Source organism: Colobus angolensis, unplaced genomic scaffold, assembly GCF_000951035.1.
Source record: "Colobus angolensis palliatus isolate OR3802 unplaced genomic scaffold, Cang.pa_1.0 Scaffold294, whole genome shotgun sequence".
In the NCBI taxonomy this organism is placed as follows: Eukaryota; Metazoa; Chordata; class Mammalia; order Primates; family Cercopithecidae; genus Colobus; species Colobus angolensis.
In genome coordinates, this window is record NW_012116199.1 from 61,541 (window position 1) to 82,974 (window position 21,434).

General features: G+C 46.7%; 1 protein-coding gene across 2 annotated transcripts in view; it reads right to left on the reverse strand.

Moving 5' to 3' along the window:
• CHRNA7 (cholinergic receptor, nicotinic, alpha 7 (neuronal)) overlaps positions 1-21,434 on the reverse strand; it is a 138,299-nt gene that overhangs the window by 48,084 nt on the left and 68,781 nt on the right. Inside the window, exon 3 of one of the 2 annotated variants that reach the window (XM_011949245.1) lies at positions 12,236-12,345. The exons of the other annotated variant lie outside the window; for it this stretch is intronic. Within the exon in view, the coding sequence (XP_011804635.1) occupies positions 12,236-12,345 (110 nt within the window). The remainder of the gene's footprint in view (positions 1-12,235; positions 12,346-21,434) is intronic. 2 annotated transcript variants of the gene reach the window in all.

The window sequence follows — 21,434 nt, forward strand, 5'->3', positions numbered from 1 at the left end:
TTACGTATTTTGTCTTTCATCTATATTTGTGAAATAAGAACAATGCTAAATCTGTTTCTTCCTATGGCGTTTGGCAGACATGGTTTTTCAATCCTTTTAATTTCAATCTTATGGATTATTTGATTAACATTTATCTTCTGTATATACAATATAGTTGGATTTTGATTTTTTGGAATCAATGTAGGAGTCTGCTTTGGTTGGAGAACTGTTATGGCATTCAAACCCATTTGAATTTTTTGATTAGTGATTGTTTTAACTTGTTTCTGCTAGTAGGTTTGTTTCCTGTTTTTTTGTAGGCTTTTTTTTTTTTTGGGCCAGATTTTCTCATGTTACAGAAGAAACACTCTTCCTCTACCGTTATAGATTCTTTTGGGGAGTGGGGGGCTTAGGAATTAAACTGACAAAAGACAGATGAGCAACAGAAAACTGACTTTTATGCCTACATGTGCACGGGGGCACAAAGAAAAATGTAACTCTTTAAACAGCTAAAGATGAGGTTATATACTTCACAGGGGAAAGAGAAGGGAGAGGAAGGGCTTCTATGAGAAGAACCAATAGGTTTCTAGGGGAGCAAATGGGAGATAAGAAGGTCTGTGAGACAGTTCTGTTTATGCAGGTGCGACTGGTCTTTTCCATCTTCTTTCCAGTCAGTAAAAACTCCCCTAGAAAGGAGATCTACGCCAGCCTCACTCCCAGAAGTTTTTGCCTGTAGTCAGATAAGTAAGCTCTGAAAAAGCTTCTCTACCTGTTTAATCTCAAATGTCTTCAGTTTAAGATACCGTTCACACCCATGCCGGGGATCCATGGGAGTCCCCATACTTACGCTGTTTCTCCGTTTTCTGTTCTTGCATTACAGGTATCAACTTCAGGTTTTGGTCCCTTATTTTATGTCTAGTGGTTTGGAAGTTATGATATTATTTCTGTCACTCTGATAGCTATTCAAGTATTTAACATATACATTTACTTGTACTTCTTTTCATTTTGTGCATTTAACGAGGGTGATCTTTACCATGCATGCACCAAAGAAGGCTGACACCAAACGTCTGCTATTACTTCTACTTCTTAGTCCCCTGCCAACAAAAACCATTTAACAGCATCATCAAAGAATTAGACTGAACTATGCCTTTTAGTGATTCCATCACTCACGAGTGCTGACTATATTCCAGGTTTGCCTCGTTCTTGGTTTCTTCTCATTTTGCTGGAATACAACTCTGAGTAAATTATTTCATACTTGAGTATTTGCATACTTAAAACTGCTTTTATTTTTGCCCAGAAAGTTCAGTTCCGCAAAATATTTTATTTTAAAAATCATTGCCCTTCAATATTTGAAAATAGTCCTCTATTAGGTTACTGTTTCTTGCAACTGTGATTTTTTTTTTTTTTTTTGCTTTGAGAGCTTATAAGGGTTTTGCCTTTATCATCAGTGTTTTAAAATCGCAGCAAGATATTCAAGACATATGTCTCTTTTTATTCACCCTGCTCAGCTCTCAGTATGATATTGGCACATGCATAGATGACTATAACAATCCCACTTCAATTCCACGGTGAGAAAGATGTATTGCTCAATAAGTGCTGTTAGAATTATTTTCTATCCCTGAAAGAAAAGTAAAGTTAGACCCTTACCTCACAGCATACACAAACATTTTGGGGGGGAGGGAAACATACACAATAAAAAACAAACTATTCAGTTTACCAAAAATTATCAGAAGAAACTATACTACAATAAATTGATAGTCTCCTGGTCTGGTACCCCAAAGCCATAAAGGATCCGTAAAGAAAACAATACAAGAATGCGATTAGTTAAAAGGATGTAAAATCTATATTTAAAGAAGACCACAAATAATGTGAAAAGATCTCCAGAGTCATTTCAAATGGATAATCCCTCAAGATAGATTGGTGTGGGTAGTGGAGGAGAAAAGAGAATAATTTCTAGACTAATTTGCTTCTCGGGCTAGGACCCATACCCTACCTCCCTGCCCCACACAATCAGAACTTACTTATTTTTATTCTAAGGGTGCTGGAAGATGGCTCTCTTGATCCAGACAGCCTGAGTTCCAAGTGCTACTCCAGGTTCTGGCCTCCAGCAACTCCCTCCTGGAACAGGGTAGCAGCCCCACTAATCCCTCACCCACTGCAATGTGCTGCTTGCCACGTGCTACTTGTCACACTAACTTGGGAGGATTAAAAAATGCGAATGGAACGTGGTTGCTCCCAAGGAGCTCGCTGGACAGTGGGGAAAAACAACTCACATCTGCAGCATTGTGTGATGTTTACATAGCGTCCTCCAAGGCACACAGCAGCCCAGAGTAGGGACTGTGGCCAGGAGTCATGGACAGATTTCCAGAGAAGTCCGGCTGGGCTGGTCGCGATTCCTTAGATATAGCTAGTCCCTGACCTGATTATATCTGTTCTTTTCCCTCTCCCTTTCATTCCAAGCACATGCATTGAGGGTCCTGCCACGTTTAGTCCCTTCCAAGGTGAACTCTCCCCATCCCCGCTAAGGGCCCTGTGCCATATGACCTAACTTACATGTCTTTCCATGAAGTGCCCCATCTTAAAAGTGAAAAAAGGCACCATTAACAGCAGTGCCAGGACCTCAGGCACACACCAGGGCTGTCCCAGACAGACCAAGACGTATGGCCACCCTGCCGTGAACAGTTGCCCACGCCCTCCCACTGGATGAGGCTCTCTCTCTTCCACATCTTTCTAAGATGTTATGTCCCTGACATACATCATCTTCTGCTCGGCAAGATGCACTTTGTGCCCTTGTCTTACAGCCACAAAGAGCCTGTCAAGGATTGGGAAAGGCACGAGGGTTTGGAGTCAAGTCCTCAGAACTGCGTCAACAAGCCATTTAATTTCAGAAACCATTTCCTCAATTGTGAAGCAGAGAGAGTAATTTTAGATGACTTCACTGAAGGACACAAAATTACATCAGATGAGACCACCCACGGTAAAGTGATTTGCTACTGATTACACATGCCTCAAGGGCAGTGAAGGTGCTTCTAGTGTCTCACACAGAGTAGGTCCCCAGAAAACACCACCCAGTCGACTGACAGCAACAGCTCCACCGACCCTGTGGCTCAGGCCCACAAGGAAAGCCTCAGTTTCTCCAGGTTTTGATACAAGCGAGGGGGCACATCCAGCTCGGGCCTTGCACCCTGCACCACTGAGGTCTTCGCGTGCTGGGGAGGCCCAGCTGCCTTCTGATGCCTCACACACAACTTCGTAAATCTCCTCCTGTGCAGACAGCTGAAGGTCGCATCTCTGGTGGGCAGTGGACATGCGCAGGGAACCCACAGCAGCCTCGGGAAGGGGCGGGGAGGCGGCAGATCCTGGCCCTCACCTGGCTGCCCGCCCTGCTCCCTCAGGCAGCTCATGATGAAGACTGAACCGCTCATGGAGTTCCTGTCTCACGTATTTATCACACAGCCCTTACAACCGCGCTGGCTCTGTGTTCCCCATCACAAAGATCAATAAGCTCATCTCCAAAAGCCGTGCCCTTGGGCACAATGAGCTTCAGGGCCCTTGGGGTGCAGGGGGTTGGGGAGCTGCCCCGTGGACTGGCCTGTTGCCACATGCCAGAAGACAGCCTCACCCAGGCCACCTCAACGCAACGCTATCCCCACAAAATTCCGTTCACTGCAACACCTGTCCTCTGCTTGAAATTCTGCTCAAACTTGTGCACAGCAGTTGGATTCTGTCATTCCATGCTCTGCGGCCCACACTGGCTGGCAGGGGATTTGGTCAAAGAAAAGGTAAATGTCAGATTCTGAGTGAAACCAGTCAAGAAGCGACAGTAAACCCCACAGCAGCTTCAGAAAAAAAAAAAAAAAAAAAAGCAACCCAGAAAACCCCACAGCAGCTTCAGAAAAAAAACAAACTCACTCTTTTTAGGAAGCGGAAGGCTGAGTCTGCAGAGCAGCCCAGAGCAGGTGCGAAAGTGGAGCCGGCTCAGAGGGAGGAAGAGGGGATCTCTCTGCTTTTTAACTTTAGAAAATGAAGCACAAGAGATTGAGCTCTTTCCTGATGTGATGAGAGACTGGCCGGTAATGAGTCAGACTATGGAGTCAGGCAGACCCTGCTGGGTGACCTTGGGCAAGTGGCTGAACCTCTCTGCGCACCAGCTTCCCGCCCTGAGAATTGTGGATGCTCAAACAGACTTCATAAAGTCTAGCAAGAAGGCATAAAGCTACAATTTCCCGGCTACCATTTGCTGGCACTAGGCGAGTGCCAAGTAAAGGGGGCTTGGCTCCAGGGTGCTGAAGACCAGGAGCTGCGGGCAAGTAGCCTGAATGTAGTGCATGGCACCTTCAGAAGGCACCGGATGAGGCAGGCAGCATTAACAGTCAGCCAGCAGCAGTCCACTCACTCTGGTGCCAACAGGTGGGCTCCAAGTTAGCCCGAGGCAAACAGCTGGGCCATCAGGGGCTGATTTACCACGCACACACTTGCCCTTCCTCCCTTCCTCTTGCTGAGATGCTAGAAGAAACAACAAAAGCAACACCTGCCCACTGCCACAGGCTGGGAGGAGTGTACAAGCAGAAAAGAACAGAGAATAACTTCTGGACAAAATCACCTGATGGGAATCAATAGCTAACAAGTCAAGAGGAGAATATGAATAAATATTGTTTTAAAATTTTCAGAGCAAAAAGGAACCGAAACAAAAATTCTATCCAAGGTATCAGGGCCCCTCCTGTCTCACTCACCGTCAAAGCCAAGGCCTCCACGACTTGGTCCCCAGCTCTCCCCATCATGTCTCTGGCCCTCTCGCTGACCCCTGGCCTTCCCCACCCACCAATTCTCTCCAGCCACAACAGCTGAATTTGCTCCTAGGACAGACCTGGATGGCATGTTCCTGCCTCAGGGCAATTGATGAATTTTTAAAATGATAAAATCATGACACTTGCACAAATATAAAATGATCATGTGTCAAAGACTACTTAAGTCATTAATGAATGAAGGAACCAGGAAAATGTGAAAACCAATTCTGCAGAGCATCCTAAAAGCAGACACATACAAAGACAACCAGGCACACTGGTCTGAATCTGTCGACAGGGGAATCGGTCCACCAGCAAAACCCATTTGCTTCTCTGTGGACTACAATCATTGGTTTTGCCATCAGTTTTCTAGAAGTTAGAGTTGAAAACTAGTTTGAAGACCACGACTGGCACAGTCCACTATAGACTCAGATGACCAGGAAGGTGCCTGTCACTGTGCCTAGTATTCTGCAGGAACCCAGGCGTCTTTATTTTTTCTTCCCTCACTAGTTTTTTGCATTTCAAAGTCTTTCACAAGCCTTCTTGACAGGGCCCCTGCATGGACTGTTCCTTCTGTCGGGAACACTCTCTACTTGATATCACAGGGCCTGTTCCTTCGCAGCCCTCTAGTCAGTCTCCTGGTCTCTCCCTGACCTCTGGCTCAGCCCTCAATGATTCCCTTTCCTGCATAATTTTTCTGGGAGCACCCACACTCTGGCCCATGCCCCCCTCCTCTCTTCCCCATCTCTATTTCTCTGGTGGGTTTGGGTCTGGCTGGATCACTGCTGAATCCTTAGTTCCTAGAACAGTGTGTGATTATGCTGCGGGAGCCTTCACTAAATATTGGTTGAATGAATGAACAAATTAAAAACAAACAGCAAGAGTGACCACGATGAGACCGGGGAGGGTGAGATGGACAGTTTAGAGGATGACTTTGAAGATGCAAACATAGGTTGGCTGGCTCCACTCACTGCTTGAAAACAAGCTGCTGCTCCCCCTCTCTTCCCACCACACATGATTTAGAAACAGCCTCCCTCCAGCTCGGGTGCGAATATCTGATTAATACGAAAGCTGTAACAGCACATCCTCAAAACTCCTTCTCTGAGGTCCCCAGCAGCAAAATTACCTCTGCTCACCTGGAACTACTACTGTCTTAGTTTGCTTTCTGTTGCTTGTAACAGGATGCCTGTTACATCCTGCCTGAAACTGGGTAATTTATAAAGAAAAGAATTCATTTCTTACAGTATGGATGCTGGGAGTCCAAGGTCAAGGAGCTGCATCTGGTGAGGGCTTCTTGCTGGTGGGGACTCTCTATAGTCCCAAGGTGGTACCAGGCATCGCATGGGGAGGGGCCTGAAGGTGCTGGCTCAGGCCTCTTTTCCTCTTCTTATCAAGCTACCAGTCCTATCCCCATGATACCGTATTGATCCATTAATCCGTGAACAGGTTAAAGCATTCATGAGGGCAGAGCCCTCATGACCCAGCTGCCCTTCAAAGTTCCCATCTCTCAATACTGTCATATTGGGGGTTAAATTTTAACACAAATTTTGGAGAGGACAGATACTCAAATATTTGTAAAGGACAAATATTCAAACTATAGCAACCATATCACCTTCCAGTGATGCCCTTGGGCCCTCCAAGAGCCTGGCCATGACTGCATTATGAGCCTTTGAGCACCAGCCCGCCAACCTTGGTTAGACCGAGGCATACCACAATTTCAAAAGCTATTAACTGTGACAACACTACAACTCACAGATTCACTCCCTGAGATGCCATTCCATGTGTACACCACCATGATTCCATAATAGACACATGACAGCCCACGCGGAGCAGGCACCACTTGCTGGGATGCAGGCTTGGGTTCTTCTTTAGTCCAGTGAAATTTGCCACCTGCCTGCCTCCTCTGCTCTGGCTGAGAACACCCTCATCCCTAGGACCCTCAAGTCCTAGGTCTCTTTCCCTTCCACCCATATTGCTGCTATGCTCCCCAACAGAAGCTGAGATTGGATCTACAATCACAGCAGGGTGAAAGCAACTAGTACTTGAGTGGACGGCTCATCTGTGCTGTAGCAGACCATGTCGACAATCATCCTCCCGTGCCCAAGGCCCTGACAGCTGCCTACTGCAAGCATCTGCAGCTCTGCACTTGATCCACACATGGGGAAGGCAAGCCAGAGGTGCCAGGGAGCTGACACCCCTGGCAGCAGCTCTCAGCCTATGATGGAAGGCAGCTGGCAGATAAGCATCCCAGTTTCCTCAGAACAAGGCTGAGATGTGCTACACACAGTCTCCCAGAGCTCCTCAGTAGGAATGGGCTCTGGTTGCCTGCAGTACGATTTGCTTTACAATGCTCACTCCAGCGGCTTGCCTGCCCTCCCTATCTCACTCCCCTCCCCTCATCCTGCTTCCCAGGATCCTTCCCAAATAAGCTACAAGCTCAGGAATCCTTGTCCTGGGTTGGCTCCCCCAGGTTCCCTAAGACGCCTGGCAACGCAATGACGAGCACCATTATGAGGCTTCCAGGCTTGGCCACACTGCTCACGTGTGTCCTGCATACAAGCCCCCTCCCCAGGCTCTGCTATCAGCCACAGGGTCAGGGAAATGAGTGAAAGACACAAGCCTGCAGATGACAAATGCAGCTTTGCACACTCAGTGAAAAAGGATGGCTGATACCCCATGCTGTTCTAAACTTTCAGAGGCAACAAAAACATCTTTAAATATCTTCATTGAAAAAGATTTCCATTATTGCAATAGAAATTTCTGACCAAGCAACTCAGAAACAGAGAAGCCCAGAGAGGGTGAGGCAGTTGCCTGTCTCTGCACGGTGCAGGTGCATCCGCGGAGGTGCCGGCATTCAGACTGTCCTTCTGCAAGCCCACTGCTGATCCCAGCGAGGCCTTTAATTCCATCCAAAGGGGAAAATCACGGCAAGCCATCCATAATTGCTACCCACTTTAGGCAAGATGGTGTTCAGAAAACTCCTTGAGCCGCAGGCTTAAAGTAAAGCAAAATAAAGCAACAAAGAAATGACTGGGATCAGCACCAGACAGAGACGCTTTTATTCGTGTCCATCCTCTCCTCAGTGCGACCTGGCCAGCTGGCTGGCAGCGGCACAACTTGTTCCCCATCCATCAAGGAAATACAGCAGCCCATTCCAGAAATGATGCAGAGATGGCTGTTTTGCAGTGACCCAGCCACTTTAAAGCATGGAAAATGCATTATATCTCAAAAAGCAATAGTGACTCAAGTGGGGACTCCAATATCAAACCAGAATAGAGTGAGAAATAGGACAGACATGTTTGGGAGGCTTCACCTGAGCTACATCAACACTCCTATCAAAACCGGGGCTTACACAGGATGCACTTAACCCCCTCCTTTAGGAAAAGCCCCTCGACTCCATTCAGACAATAATGAACTAACAGATGAATCTACTAAGCAGAACATATTATTTTCCATGCCTGGAAGCTGGCAGAAAGCATTAAACTCAGTATCTCTCAAAATTCCCAATAACAGAGTATCAGAGGGTTAGGATATTACTAGTGAAGCCTATTTTTGCTATTTCCTGTGTCCATTTTTGGACTCAGTCTCAGCTGAGTGTTTTCTAGGTTGCCTACATGATTTCTTTCCTTTCCTTTCCTTTCTTTCTTCTCTGGCTGTTCTTAGCTGCACTGCATTACACTGATCCATTTTCTTCGCTCCTCCTCCTAATAATTCCTGCACCCTCCCTTCCTCTCCATCTTGTCTTTGCACAAATGTGTATCAAGTGCCCTGCTAGGTGCCCCTAAGAGGTAGCAAACTCTAAGTGCCATCGTGGACAGGAATCCTTTTCTACATGACAGAGCAATGTGTTCTAAACTTGGTGAGGGTGAGGGTGTCAGGGAGGTTTTTCCCACTGGGAGTGAAGGGGCGGGCATTCCTCACCCTGCAAGAAGCTCATAGAAACGCTCTGCCTGGAAGCATCGGTGCATCAATGAGCCGAAGGACAAGCAGTAGGGCTGGAGAGTGGATGAGGCTACAGGGCAGGGGTGGGCTGGTCAGCATATACCTGGGGGCTGCACAGTGTGTCCAGACAGGAAGGGGAAGCCAGACAGCAAGGGGAGGCAGGGATGACAAGATCTGACTTGTCTGGGAGCTCTCTCCTCCTGCCTGCTCCTCCTCCCACACTGCCCCTTTCAGTGGGCACACGGCGGAGTGTGCCTTCCCCTTCACGATGCACGCCTCTTCTGGTCTTTGTTTCCTGGGGCTTTACTTTGACCCTTGTAGTTTCACTGCTTTCCTTCCTCAGTTGTGCTCACTAGTGTCCCCAGAGCGCCCTGTGGCCTCCCTCCCACCCTTCTTGCCCTAGATATGGGAGCTGATTTCCCCTTTCTTGACACCAAGCTGGGCTCCTGCCTACTCTGACCAACAGAATGTGAAGAAGGGCTGTTGCAGGACTCCCACACCCAGTTCTTAAGAGTATGAGCAGCCTATCCTTCCTTCCTGTCAGAGCACTGCTGGCCACCAAGCTGGGAGACACCAAGCCTTGTGGAAAAGGCCCAGAAGGGGTGGGTGCACAGCCCCTGGCTGAATGGCTGAGCTTCCCACCAGGGCCGGCATCCCCACCGGCTCAGCCCAGTCCTGCCCCGCTGTGGAAGTGCACCCCTCGGCACGCCGGCCCAGTGGAGCCCCAGCCCACGGCTGTGCCCAATGCCACGTGAAACAGACAACCAGCCACATGGGCCTGGACAGCCCGCGGCATCATAAGGAATAATCTGAGTTGTTTGCTTCAAGTCACTCAGTTCTGAGTAGTTTGTTCTGCAGCAATAGACAAGTGTCTATGAGTGGCTTAAATATTCTCTGAAATCTATTCATTCCACACTGGGTTCATGTGGACCTGTGGGCCACATATTTAGCAGTTACTTCAAAAAGAAAGCCCTACATTCCATTTCTCAGGAAAATGAAAGCAGAAAATGAAGCAACCTCTATATCCTCCATGATGAAGCCTGGCGGACGTGGTCTACATCCGCCATGGGAAAGAGGAACGAGCAGGATCCTTCAGTAGAGCTCAAGAGACGTGCGAGCGATGGGGTTCTGCACCGGCAGCTGGGCCAGGCATGCGGAGGCGGGGATCGTTTCTGAGGGCCTGGATCCTGGTAACATTTGTCAGGCAGAGACTGTTAGGTCTTTGCTCCTTGAAATTCAATTACAACTTGGAAACTCCTCATTAGCCAGAGCATTTGGAATCATCAAACATTTTACATTTTGGAATTAAAGATCCTACACATAGGCCATATAAACTGCCTCTTGTAACTGCATTAATAAGATTCCACCAACATATTATACATATAATATGGCAGGGCTCTCTCTCTCTCTCTCTCTCTATATATATATATATATAAATATTTGGAGATAGCACCTAACTCTGTCACCCAGGGTGGCATGAGTGATACAATCAAAGCTCACTGCTGGGCTCAAGGGATCCTTCTACCTCAGCCTCCTGAGTACCTAGCACCACAGGTGCAGGTCACCATGCCCGGCTAATTCTGTTGTTGTTGTTATTGTTAGAGATGGGGGTCTCACTACATTGCCCAGGCTGAATGTTATAAAATTTATTCTCGATTTCAAACTTAAAAAATCTGAATTGAGAAATGAAAAAGATTGATTTTTTTTTCTACATTGTTAAATTATCATCTTGTTCTAAAAGCAGGAATCCTCATCATTCTGCCTGTAAACACATAACTGCCTTTATGGAATGTGTGCTCTTTTCCGAGTGCCAGACTAAGTGTGCTGCACACCTCCACAGAGTGATCCTCTAACCTCTGTGAAGCTGGCACTTCCTCACTTTTCAAAGGAGAAACTGGAGACTCAAAGGTTACACAGACTGTAAATATTACAGCTAAAATTAACACTTAGATTTCTTCAACCCTGACCCTTTGCCCTCAAAAAGTCAGACACAATGCCTTCATTATGGACTAAGTTGCATCCCCCTCAAACTCACATGTTGAAATCCTAACACCTGGTGCCTCAGAGTGTGACTCTATTTGAAGACAGAACCTTTAAAAAGGTAATTAAAGGAAAAGGGGGTCATGAGCATGGGGCCCTACTCTAATTTGACTGGAGTGCTTACAGGAAGAGGAGACTAGGGCACAGACAGGGATGAGGGAAGGTCACGTGAACCCAGTGAGCTGGCAGCCATCTACCAGCCAAGGAGAGAGGCTCAGAAGCCAGCCCTGACAACACCTTCACTCAGACTTCTGGCCTCCACAATTGTGACAGGGTAACTTCTATTGCTTAAGCCTCCGAGTCTGTAGCACTTTGTTACAGTAGCCTCGCAAACTAATACAGCCCCCCAAGAAATAGAAGACCCAAAGTCCAGGCATGGAAAGGTGCGTGTTTGATCCATCAACAGGGGACCACTTACCCCTATTTTAGACATTTTTCAAAGCTCAGTTGTCTGAACTAATTTAAGAAGCAGAAAAGTGGCAGCAAATGAGAAGAAGATACTCTTCTAGAAACAGGCCCAATGATTCAAGTGAAATGTGGTCCCCAACAGCAAAGACAGGGTCAGAATGAAAAGTCAGTACAAGAAATGGCATCGCCCAGCCTTCTGGAAGTAGCCATGTAGGACAACACATTGCTTGTCCAGCAGGATCACTGAGTGACCATCGAGGGCAATTTGGTCACGCCGTTCCCTGCATCAGGAAATCCTGGGCTTCCTTATTCATTCAGTTGGGACCAAAGGAAACAACTTGCTTTTCATGACGTTATTTATGAGATCTGAGACCTTATTAGTAAGAAATGTTCTGGGATCCCTTATTTGACTATGCAGTTTAACAAGAAATTTTACTGCTTCTAGAAACTTACCCTGCCTAAATAATTGCCTTTTAGGCATCCGGTCTGCAAGTCAGACTACCTTGGTTTACCAATGTGTCCCTTATTTCCTGACCTCAGGAGAAAGACTAGCAGAACACAGGTACATACCCTGCAGGGGAAGTTTCCACATGCAGCTAGAGATGACAATCCTCAAGCTCACCTGCAGCCATCTCTGCCCCAGAACTCTCTGATGCACAAAGGGGAACACAGATGAGGATGTGGGTCCAAACTGTGGGCTCCAGCAGTGCATCCCGTAAGCCAGCACTTTTTGCTGTTGGTCATAACTGCCGCCATTCAGAGAACAAAGGTACTGCCTTATGCAAGAATAATCCATGTGCCAAGATGCACAGAAACAACTCTAGGCCCCGAGAACACACAACTTCATGAGCATCTTAGGCAGCAGGCTAGCCAGGGTGTGCACGTGTGCATGCCAAACCAGGGAATGGCGGCTGAGGGGGACAGAGCTGCTTCTCAAAGGCCTGGCCACTTAGAAAGTCATGTAGGCAGCAGTGGCCCCAGATCATAGATGACATATCCAGCATTTCTGTGAAATATACAAATATACTTGATAGCTACATGTATACAAGCATAAAAGCATTTTTTTCCTTGCTCAATATACTTACCTGTTATAGAGAAGAATGTCTGGTTTCCAAATCTGGCCATCTGGGAAACGAACAGTCTTCACCCCTGGATATTCTGACACATTCCACTGTAAATAGTGATCTGTCCAAGACTGACACACACAATGACATTAGCAGCACTTCACTTCCTTGGCTACTAATAGTTCTTATAAGCAATTGTGAGGTAAGTGCAAAGCCAAAGAGAATTCCAGACATTTATTATAACTGAATTGCTATTTATAAAATATAATGAAAATGGGAATTCAATAATCCCTTCCAAAATGACTGTGAAGAGCATAAAACTCACATTTAAGGTTCTGCTGTCACCATGAACACATTCAGATGGTATCATTAAAGTTAATTCCAACCCTCTGCATGTCCCCGAGCCTTCTCCTGCAGTGGATGGGTTACTTCTAGCCAAATGAATAACTGTTTTGCCTTCAAAGTTTTCACTGTGAGAATACTTTGAAAAAAGAAATTCACTTACTCCCATCGGAATAAGAACCAGGCTGGAGAAATGTGGAATATTTATTTCCATAAAGCAATACTGTGCAGTTGCACGGGAACCTCTCAGAATTTCTAAAGGAATGTTTTCAGATTTGAATTTTCATTTTGTCACAGGGATAGTGCTTCTGACACCTGACAATGCAAATCCTGAGCCCTGATGGTGAAAAACACAGAGTCAGGACAAAAGCAGGCAGATGAAGACTCAGGAAGCACTCACACAAGCTCGCGGCCAGGCCTTAATTGAGGTTATCTAGTGACCTTTGTCATGTCTGGGGTCCTCCTTCCCAGGATCAGGTGCTAAACAGCCTTTCCTGGAGCCCACAAGCTCTGCAGAGGATGCTCGGGTGGGATCCCACCTGCAGCTGCCACATAATTAGTACCACCCCACAGGAGGCTCAGTGCTGACAAGTGTGAACTCAGAAGCTCCTATAATTGCACCATTATCCTGTATTCTGTCCCTCTGGTGCCACCCACCCTCTGGAGCTCAGGCTTTCCAAGACCTGGAAAGGTATGTGAGGCACCACCCCGACCTGGGACCAGGGTGACTCCTCACAATCAAACACATGGTAACTTCTGCAGCAAAACATGCCTGTTTGCACTGAGACAAATCAATGCCTTCATTGCACATAGATTTAAATTTGATTTTAGACCAAAATAGTTTGATGCAAAGTTACGAAAACAACATCAAAGGAGGGGAAAATTTCTTCCGAGCTGCTGAGATTTGGAAATTGCAGATGAGGGGCTGTGGAGCTAGAGCTACTGATACTGACAACAAGGGAGTCAAACGGCATGTCCCAGACCAACCATCCTCTGAGGAAGGCGGGCAGCATCCAGAAAGATGGTCCCAGCTCTGGATCTAATCCCACATCAGAGGACAGGAACTATCCAGATGAGTGACATCATTTTGCAGCCAGGGACCTCCAGGAATGAGGAAGTGTTAATGGGTGATGTGCAGAAGTATCATCTGGGGCATTCAGGATCGACAGCTGCCTGCTGGGCTCGCTAATGAGATGGAAGTGGTTTGGGAGGGGACAGGAGGGGCGCACCCAGGAAGGGTGGGTCTTGTCCTAGTTGTCTTCCAGGAATGCCTGGGCGCCAACCAAGCCACGCTTCCTGCAGCTTGCTACGACTTGGCACCTCTGCCCTGTGCTTCCCTTCATTTCTCTCCCTTGTCCTGGGCATGAGGCCCTTCCACAGCCAACACCTATGCTTTCTGTGCCACAGTTTTGCATATCATCCTGGGATGCTTCTCTGGGTTGGTCACTAATTATCACAAAGCCAGTCAAGTTCACCATTATTACCACACAGGTCAGGGCCACAAGGTTCCATGAACAGGCCTGGACGGTGGGCATGGTGGACCAAGGCACTTCTCCCCTTCTCCCCTGCCTGCTGAATGATGGCCAGAGAGAGAGGGCAGACAGGAAATGGGAATGGGAATGGGAATGGGAGTGCCTGGTTGGCCAAACCTAGACCTCTTCCAAGGCACAGCCAGAGTTGCACACTGCCTCCCCACACTCCACATACCCCACTGCGTGAACCATGGGCTCGGCTCATCCCCTCCCTGGCCAGATCACAGCCTTTATGCTAGTCCAGTGTCCTGTGTATGTCCAGACTCACCATGGTTCAGAGGGGGTCAGTGTGATGACTGCTCTCATTTATAAGAGGAGGTTCAGGGCTCAGAAAGCTAGGATGTTTTAGTCAGTCACTGGGTCAGGGCTTACCTGTGTTATTTGACTTTAAGCAGACTCATCTTTGGGCTCTACCAGAGCTGGTTCTGCTGGTTCAGTCTCCCTGATGCTGCTGCCCATCTGCTGTTTTCCCTTGCCCCAAACCAGGCTGACCATTGTGTCAGAGGCATTTAAACCAGGGAAACCCCATCTTAAACAGGAGCTGGGTAAAACAGGCTGAAACCTCCTACTGGGCTGCATTCCCAGACAGTTAGGCATTCTAAGTCAAGGGACGAAATAGGAGGTCGGCACAAGATACGGGTCATAAAGACCTTGCTGATAAAACAGGTTGCAGTAAAGAAGCCAGCTGAATCCCACCAAAACCAAGACAGCTACGAGAGTGACCTCTGGTCATCCTCAGCTACACTCCCACCAGCTCCATGACAGTTTAGAAATACCAAGGCAACATCAGGAAGTTACCCTATATGGTCTAAAACAGGGAGGCATGAATACTCCACCCCTTGTCCAGCACCTCGTCACGAAATAACCATAAAAATGGGCAACCAGCAGCCTTCGGGGCTGCTCCATGGAGTAGCCGTTCTTTCATTCCTCTACTTTCTTAATAAACCTGCTTTCACTTTACAGACTTGCCCTGAATTCTTTCTCACACGAGATCCAAGAACCTTCTCTTGGGGTCTGGATCAGGACGCTTTTCGGGTAACAGTAATGGCAGAAAAGGTGGGGGGAGCTGCAGAAAGCACCCGAATCAGACAGACCTGGGTTTGTACCAAGGCTCTGGCAGAGACTAGTGGTGCGAGGTTGTTCAGATAAATCATTGTCTCTGACCTGCAGCTTCCTCGTATGTACCCCGCCTCATAGGATGAGATAAGATAATGTGTGCAGCAGCAGATTAAAGTCATATGGCCCTGGTAGGCAAGTGATGAATGACGGTGTAAGAAAAGAGAGAGATTTCCCCACTTTACAAAATTCTGCTGGACTTGGGAGCTGTAATAACAGTCATAACATAGCTGCAGCCAAAGGTGGGGAAGAGTGAGTGCCAACGAGGAGAGGGAACCTCAGGCTGTGTGCCCTGGAGCCCAGGTCCACACTCCTGAGCCCGGGGGGCCCACCAGTGACCCCACAGGCTCCGATGAAGGTTTCCTAAGAATGGATATGGAATAAGGCCCTATAAACAATAAACTTCTAGAAAAAGGTTGTTCTCTGAAAGCACTTAGTTCCTAGGTCCCTCGGGAACGGGGGGCAACAGGCAAAATCTTTGTAGACAGCACCTGGCATGTTTTCCACAGAGTGGGGATTTGAAAAGAAGCATCAATGAACCTAGACTCCCAGACCATCACATTTAGAGGAGTGTGTGCTCTTCCTTCTCTCCCTCTTTCTGTGAGATTCCTTCTCATTAAATCTTCAAAAGAAGAGTGTGTGGAGTTGTGAGGGGACACAGAAGGGAGGAAGGGGCCATTGATCTAAAAGGCACCGTGGGAATCCCAATTATTCCATGGCTCTGGCACCTGGGCCCAATTTGCACTGCTTCGAGCCCACAGGAAACTCTAAATGTGTGCGGATGCTAGCGGCATGGAAGCACTGAGGGCGGGCGGAGGAGGGGAAAGGGATGAGAGAGGGGAAGGGAGGGAGGAAAAAGGAAAGTTACCTGTCATTAAAAAAATACATTATGGTATAGTAAGAACATAGATTTGGTTTTCCCGGCACAGAGCTTCTAAAGCCCTGGGAATTTCCTGAGTGAGAGGAGTGTCTTTTGTGATTCACACAGAGCCCCTTCTGACTGTGCCTGAGGCCTGAGTTTACACTGATGAGGTGACTTAGCGTTGGGCACCTAGATAGCTTTTATGGGGGCTGGTCACCTAGTGACTGGAGGAAGGAGCTTTCCATCTACTGCACTCACAGCGCTGGGGAGGGTGGCGCTGGGGAGAAGTTACTGCGGCTCCGTACAGCCTTCCAGCCGCCACGCCCCGCCCTCTACGTCCTTCCACTTGGTGGTTCCTGAGCTGCATCCTTCAGAATAAACCAATAAACGTTAAGTCATGGGTTTTTTTCTCCCCAAGTTTCACGTTACTGAATTCCTGTTCTGAAACTCTGAATCCACGTAATCTTTTCTCCAGGGTATTTTATAGAAGTAGATATTAAATATTTATTTAATGGATATATTTTTATTTATAAATATATTGGTTTGTATTTATATACAATTTTATTAAATAAGCAAAGTATTTTCCTGAGCTCTGTGAGCCATCTTAGAAAGTTATTGAACCTGGGAGAGAAGGGTATGGGAACCCACAAATTTTCAGTCACCTGGTAGACGTGTGGGTAGCCTGGGTACCCCATTTGCAGCTGGTATCTGAAGTGAGACTGAGCCCTTTAACCTGTGGGATCTGATGTGAATTCTAGGTAGATAGTGTGAGAAATAAATCAAATTGGTGGACCCCCAGTTGCTGCTGGAAAATTGGTTGTTGGTGCTAGAAAAGACATCGCACATTTGATGTCAGAAAACACTTATCTTTTCTAAATTCTTCCCGTCTATTATTTTGACAGAGGAGGAAAGCAGCCTTCTTTCCACCCCCCTGATCCTGACACTTTTTTCTCTTGGTGAGACGTAATGATTGAAACATCGCTCTTCACCTTGAGATGCTGTCAGGGCCCTAAGCAAGCCGCTAGCTGGCTTGTCTGTGAACAGGAAGCATGGCATTTCCATGTGTCAGAGATCAAGTGATAAGGAAAGCAGAAATTAAACAGGTAAACATTTTAGAAAAAATAACGGCTTAAAATCTTATCTATGGTGTGAATGCTATTAGTACCATAATTAGAATTAGGAGGTTAAAGTCAGAGAATGACCCAGGAAGGCTGGGACATCAAATGCCAGAAGAATGGTCACGATTGCAAAATAAGAGAAGACAGATATTTTAAAAGCAAATGTAAGTCTCTGGATGGTTCAAATGTCTCTTCAGAAACTGAAATGGCTTCTGTCATTTCTTCTCATAGATTAAATCAGATTACATCTGACAAGCCTCCCAAAATGATAAAAACTAATCTGCACAGAAAACCGGCTGCAGAGGAACTGGCTGCTTCCTCCTAGGAACATGAAGAGGTGAACAGAGAGGTCAAGCCTCTTTCTACTCCCTCACGTTTCTGAATGATCAAAATCAAGGGCAACTGGGAGAAAGAAGAACAAAACCAACAAACTGGAGGTCAAGGAGAGATTTTTCATTTTTTTACTTTTCTGCCTTTTCCATTTTTAATGCATAGAAAATGCATCATTTCCCGAGTTTAAATACCCTAGAGAAAAGATTACGTGGATTCAGATTTTCAGGACAGGAATTCAGCAACATGAAACTCAGGAGGAGAAAAACCCATTGCTAGAGCCGTTTTTGTGGCTCTCCGCCCCTGGCCCATATTCGCAACCCCCTCAGAACCCTGGCCCTGAGAGCCTTCAGTATCCAGCTTCACTTGCGCGTGTCCATTATCGTGCTGGGTCAAGTCAGGTTGGTCCCCAGCCAGGGAACACAAGAACAGCAATCAATGGAAGGTTGCTTAGAAGTGGCCCCTGGGCAGCATCCAAGCCTGCTCTGGTGACTCCTGAGTTCCTCACGTCCACGCTGTGGATATGAATAGGAATGCCAGGGCTTTCAGACTGAAACACTGCGTGGGGGCAGGGGCAGAGAGGCACAGGCATTGGCTAGTTGACTGTTAAGGTTTGTTTTAAACCCAGGATTCTTGTGAGCCCTTAAAAATTCAGTTGGGAGGCAGTGTTACAACTGCTAGATCCTCCTCTTCCTCCTCCTCCTCCTCTTCTTTTCCTTCTCCTCCTCCATTTTTCCTCCTCCTCCTCCACTACGTCCATTTTTCCTCCACCTCCTACTCCATTTTTCCTCCTCCTCCTCCTCTTTTCCTTTTTTCTTCCTCCTTTTTTCCTTCTCTTTTCCTCCTCCTTTCATCCTTCTCCCTTTTCCCTCCTGCTCTTTTCCTTCCTCTTCTCCTCCGCCTCCTTCTTCTAAACGTGTTAATTACACAGCCTGATCATAAATGGCTTAAAGGTAGAAACTGGGTTATATATTTCTAGGTTCCCTCACCTGGCCCAGTTTAATACCTTCCACAGAGGAGACTGCTCCAAAAGAGGAGGTGAGTTAAAAGGTGAGTTTTCAAACAAATGAAGCTGCAGATGCTTCTGCAAATGTAAGCCTTAATTAAAAATTAGCTGTGCTTGAAATAAATTTAGAGGTCTCTGGTGACAGCCTCTGAAGCAAGGATGTTTATTTATAGAGCATCTGAATTCAATACTGGAAGTAATAATCCAGTTACATTTTTCTTGGAAACCACCATCCTTTAAAATAAAATTGCCAAATCATATACAGTGCTGAAGACCAGTCACTGAGGGCTAAGGAAGATAGGCACCAGAGAGAGAGACCTCTCCATAACATGCTTTTCTCTCTGTAAGAAAAAGGTCAACAGCAGCGCTGTTCCTTAGAGGGCATGGCAAATGTCCAACTTTAATTAAAGAGGGAAGCACCTGCCTCATTCCCCGGAGCCTGATCTTGCACACAGTGTGAAAGTGGGGCACGGCCATTCAGCAGATGGCTTTATGTTGTGTCACACTACCTAAGCACCTCAAGGTTCACCCTGAGTTTCTGCTTCATTCTCTCATTCAGCAAAAGTTCTCTGGTGCCCGCTACAGGTGAGACAGTAAGCTAGGGGCTGTGGGTACAGCAGTGACTGAAGGCACCTGGAGCCCTATCCCCACCATGCACACATTCTAACGGTGAGGAAGACTCAGAACCAATGAGAAGAGAGACGAGTGAACACAAAGTGGGTTCGATGGTGAGAAGCCTTTGGGAGAAAAACATAACAGGATAAAGAGAACACAGTGGGCTAGAGGTGGAGGGGAGGGTTTGGGACAGTACATTGGAGCTCAGGGAAGACCTCAATGAAGAGGTGACCTTTGGGAAGAGACCAGTGAGAAGTAAGGGGGAAATCAAGTGATTCTTAGGGACGAGTCTTCCTGGCAGGGAGAGTAGCCAGTGCAAAGGCCCTGAGGGGGGCACGTGCTCGGGTGACATGTGTGTCACCCAACAAGTGGGCAGTGAGTGCAGCCAGGAAGCAAAGGATAGAGGGGAGGGGAGAGGAAAAAGGAGCCAGGCAGGGAGGGAATTGAATCCAAGGCCACTTCGAGGACTTCAGTTCCTATGCTGTCCAGGGAGACAGGAGCCCCTGGAGGGATCTGTGCCAAGAAGCTGTATGCTGGCTGCTATGCTGAGGACAGACACCACCAGAAGAGGCAACACTGAAGCAGGAAAGCTGGATGGGGACTCCTAATAATGGAGGTGAGAGATGACGCCCATGTAGACCAGGGTGAAAGTATCATGGCTGAAGCTGTAGTTAGATCCTGCATCGGTTTTGCATGTCAAGCTGCCAGGATTTGTTGATGTCTCAGAGGTGAGATGTGTGAGACAAGAGTTAAAGGTTTTTGGTTTGAGCCAATGGATCCGTGGCTTTAACATTTATTCAAATGAAAAGCCTGTGGGAGGGACAAAAGTGAGAATGACCCACGGACACTATTTTGATGCTACAGGCAGCGAGGACAATCATTAATGCCAGGCTCTTAGCAGGGGCCAGGAGATGAGCCTGTCCATGGGAAGAAGGGCTGGGCCTTCCAGGAGAGCACAGATCATGTGTCCTGCGCAAGAGGAGGGAAGCTAGAGTAGGCGGCACAGGCAAGGGCAGGGATGCGCTCACTGAACTATGCTGCTTTAAATCCTGCAGGGGAGTCTCTCAAGAGCTCTCACCTGACTAATGTTAGGTTCTGCAGGGGTCTCACATGTAGCCATTGCTTGTACCACCAGCAATGGCTTTAAGCAGATTCATTTTCTTTTCTTTTTCTTTTTTTTTTTTTTGAGACTGAGTCTTGCTCTGTTCCCCAGGCTGGAGTGCAGTGATGCAATCTCAGCTCACTGCAACCTCCGCCTTCTGGGTTCAAGCGATTCTCCTGCCTCAGCCTCCTGAGTAGCTGGGATTACAGGTGTGCACCACCACACCTGGCTAAGTTTTGTATTTTTAGTAGAGATGGGGTTTCACCATGTTGGCCAGGCTATATGCAGATCCATTTTCTATCCCTCAACTCCACAGGTATTGCAGGATAACTCTCCTGCCCAAGAACCACATGGGACTATCCTTTGCCTCCATTTTTACTTCTCCCATTCCACTTTACAAAGAGGGGCACATTTCTCTTATCTTACCTCAACTCCCATCTTGGGACACTGACCCAAGAACCAAACAAAGGATTGATTCAAGTATCAGCCTCTGTGTCTGTGTGAATTACCTTACAAATTGGGTGGCAAATACTTTCAAAGGTCAGGTGGGTTTTAATTATTTTAATTCTTTGTTTTCAACAGAACTGAAGGAGAAACTAATCAAGCTGTCAGCTGATACATTTGATGAAAACTACATTATTTTTGGCATATAATCTAGAAGAAGTTCAAAGATTGACTAACATTGCTTTAACAAAGTGGCTTTCATGTCCAACTACTCATGTTACTACACCTAGTTAAAAAACAGCAACAGAATTGATGTGAAAATTATCATTTCTCCATTCAAGTAATAATAAGTCATCTGGGGATACATGAACTAATTTAAAACAAACTCATCTTGGGCAGAGATATAAATTGCCAATAAAAATTTATGTTTTATAATTACTTAAAAATTTAATTTATGTCATTTTGATGAATTATAATACCAATAACAACAGCAAACTTAAATCAATACAAAAGAAACAAAATTTAATACTTATGGTGTAAAGGAATAATTCTTGTGTAAATATTTACATTTGAAAAAACCAAGGCACAGTGATTAATAAAAGACTTTCAGCCCTGCGTGGTGGCTCATGCCTGTAATCCCAGCACTTTGGGAGGCCGAGGTGGGTGGATCACCTGAAGTCAGGAGTTCAAGACCAGCCTGGCCAACATGAAGAAACCCTGTCTCTACTAAAAAATACAAAAACTAGCCGGGCG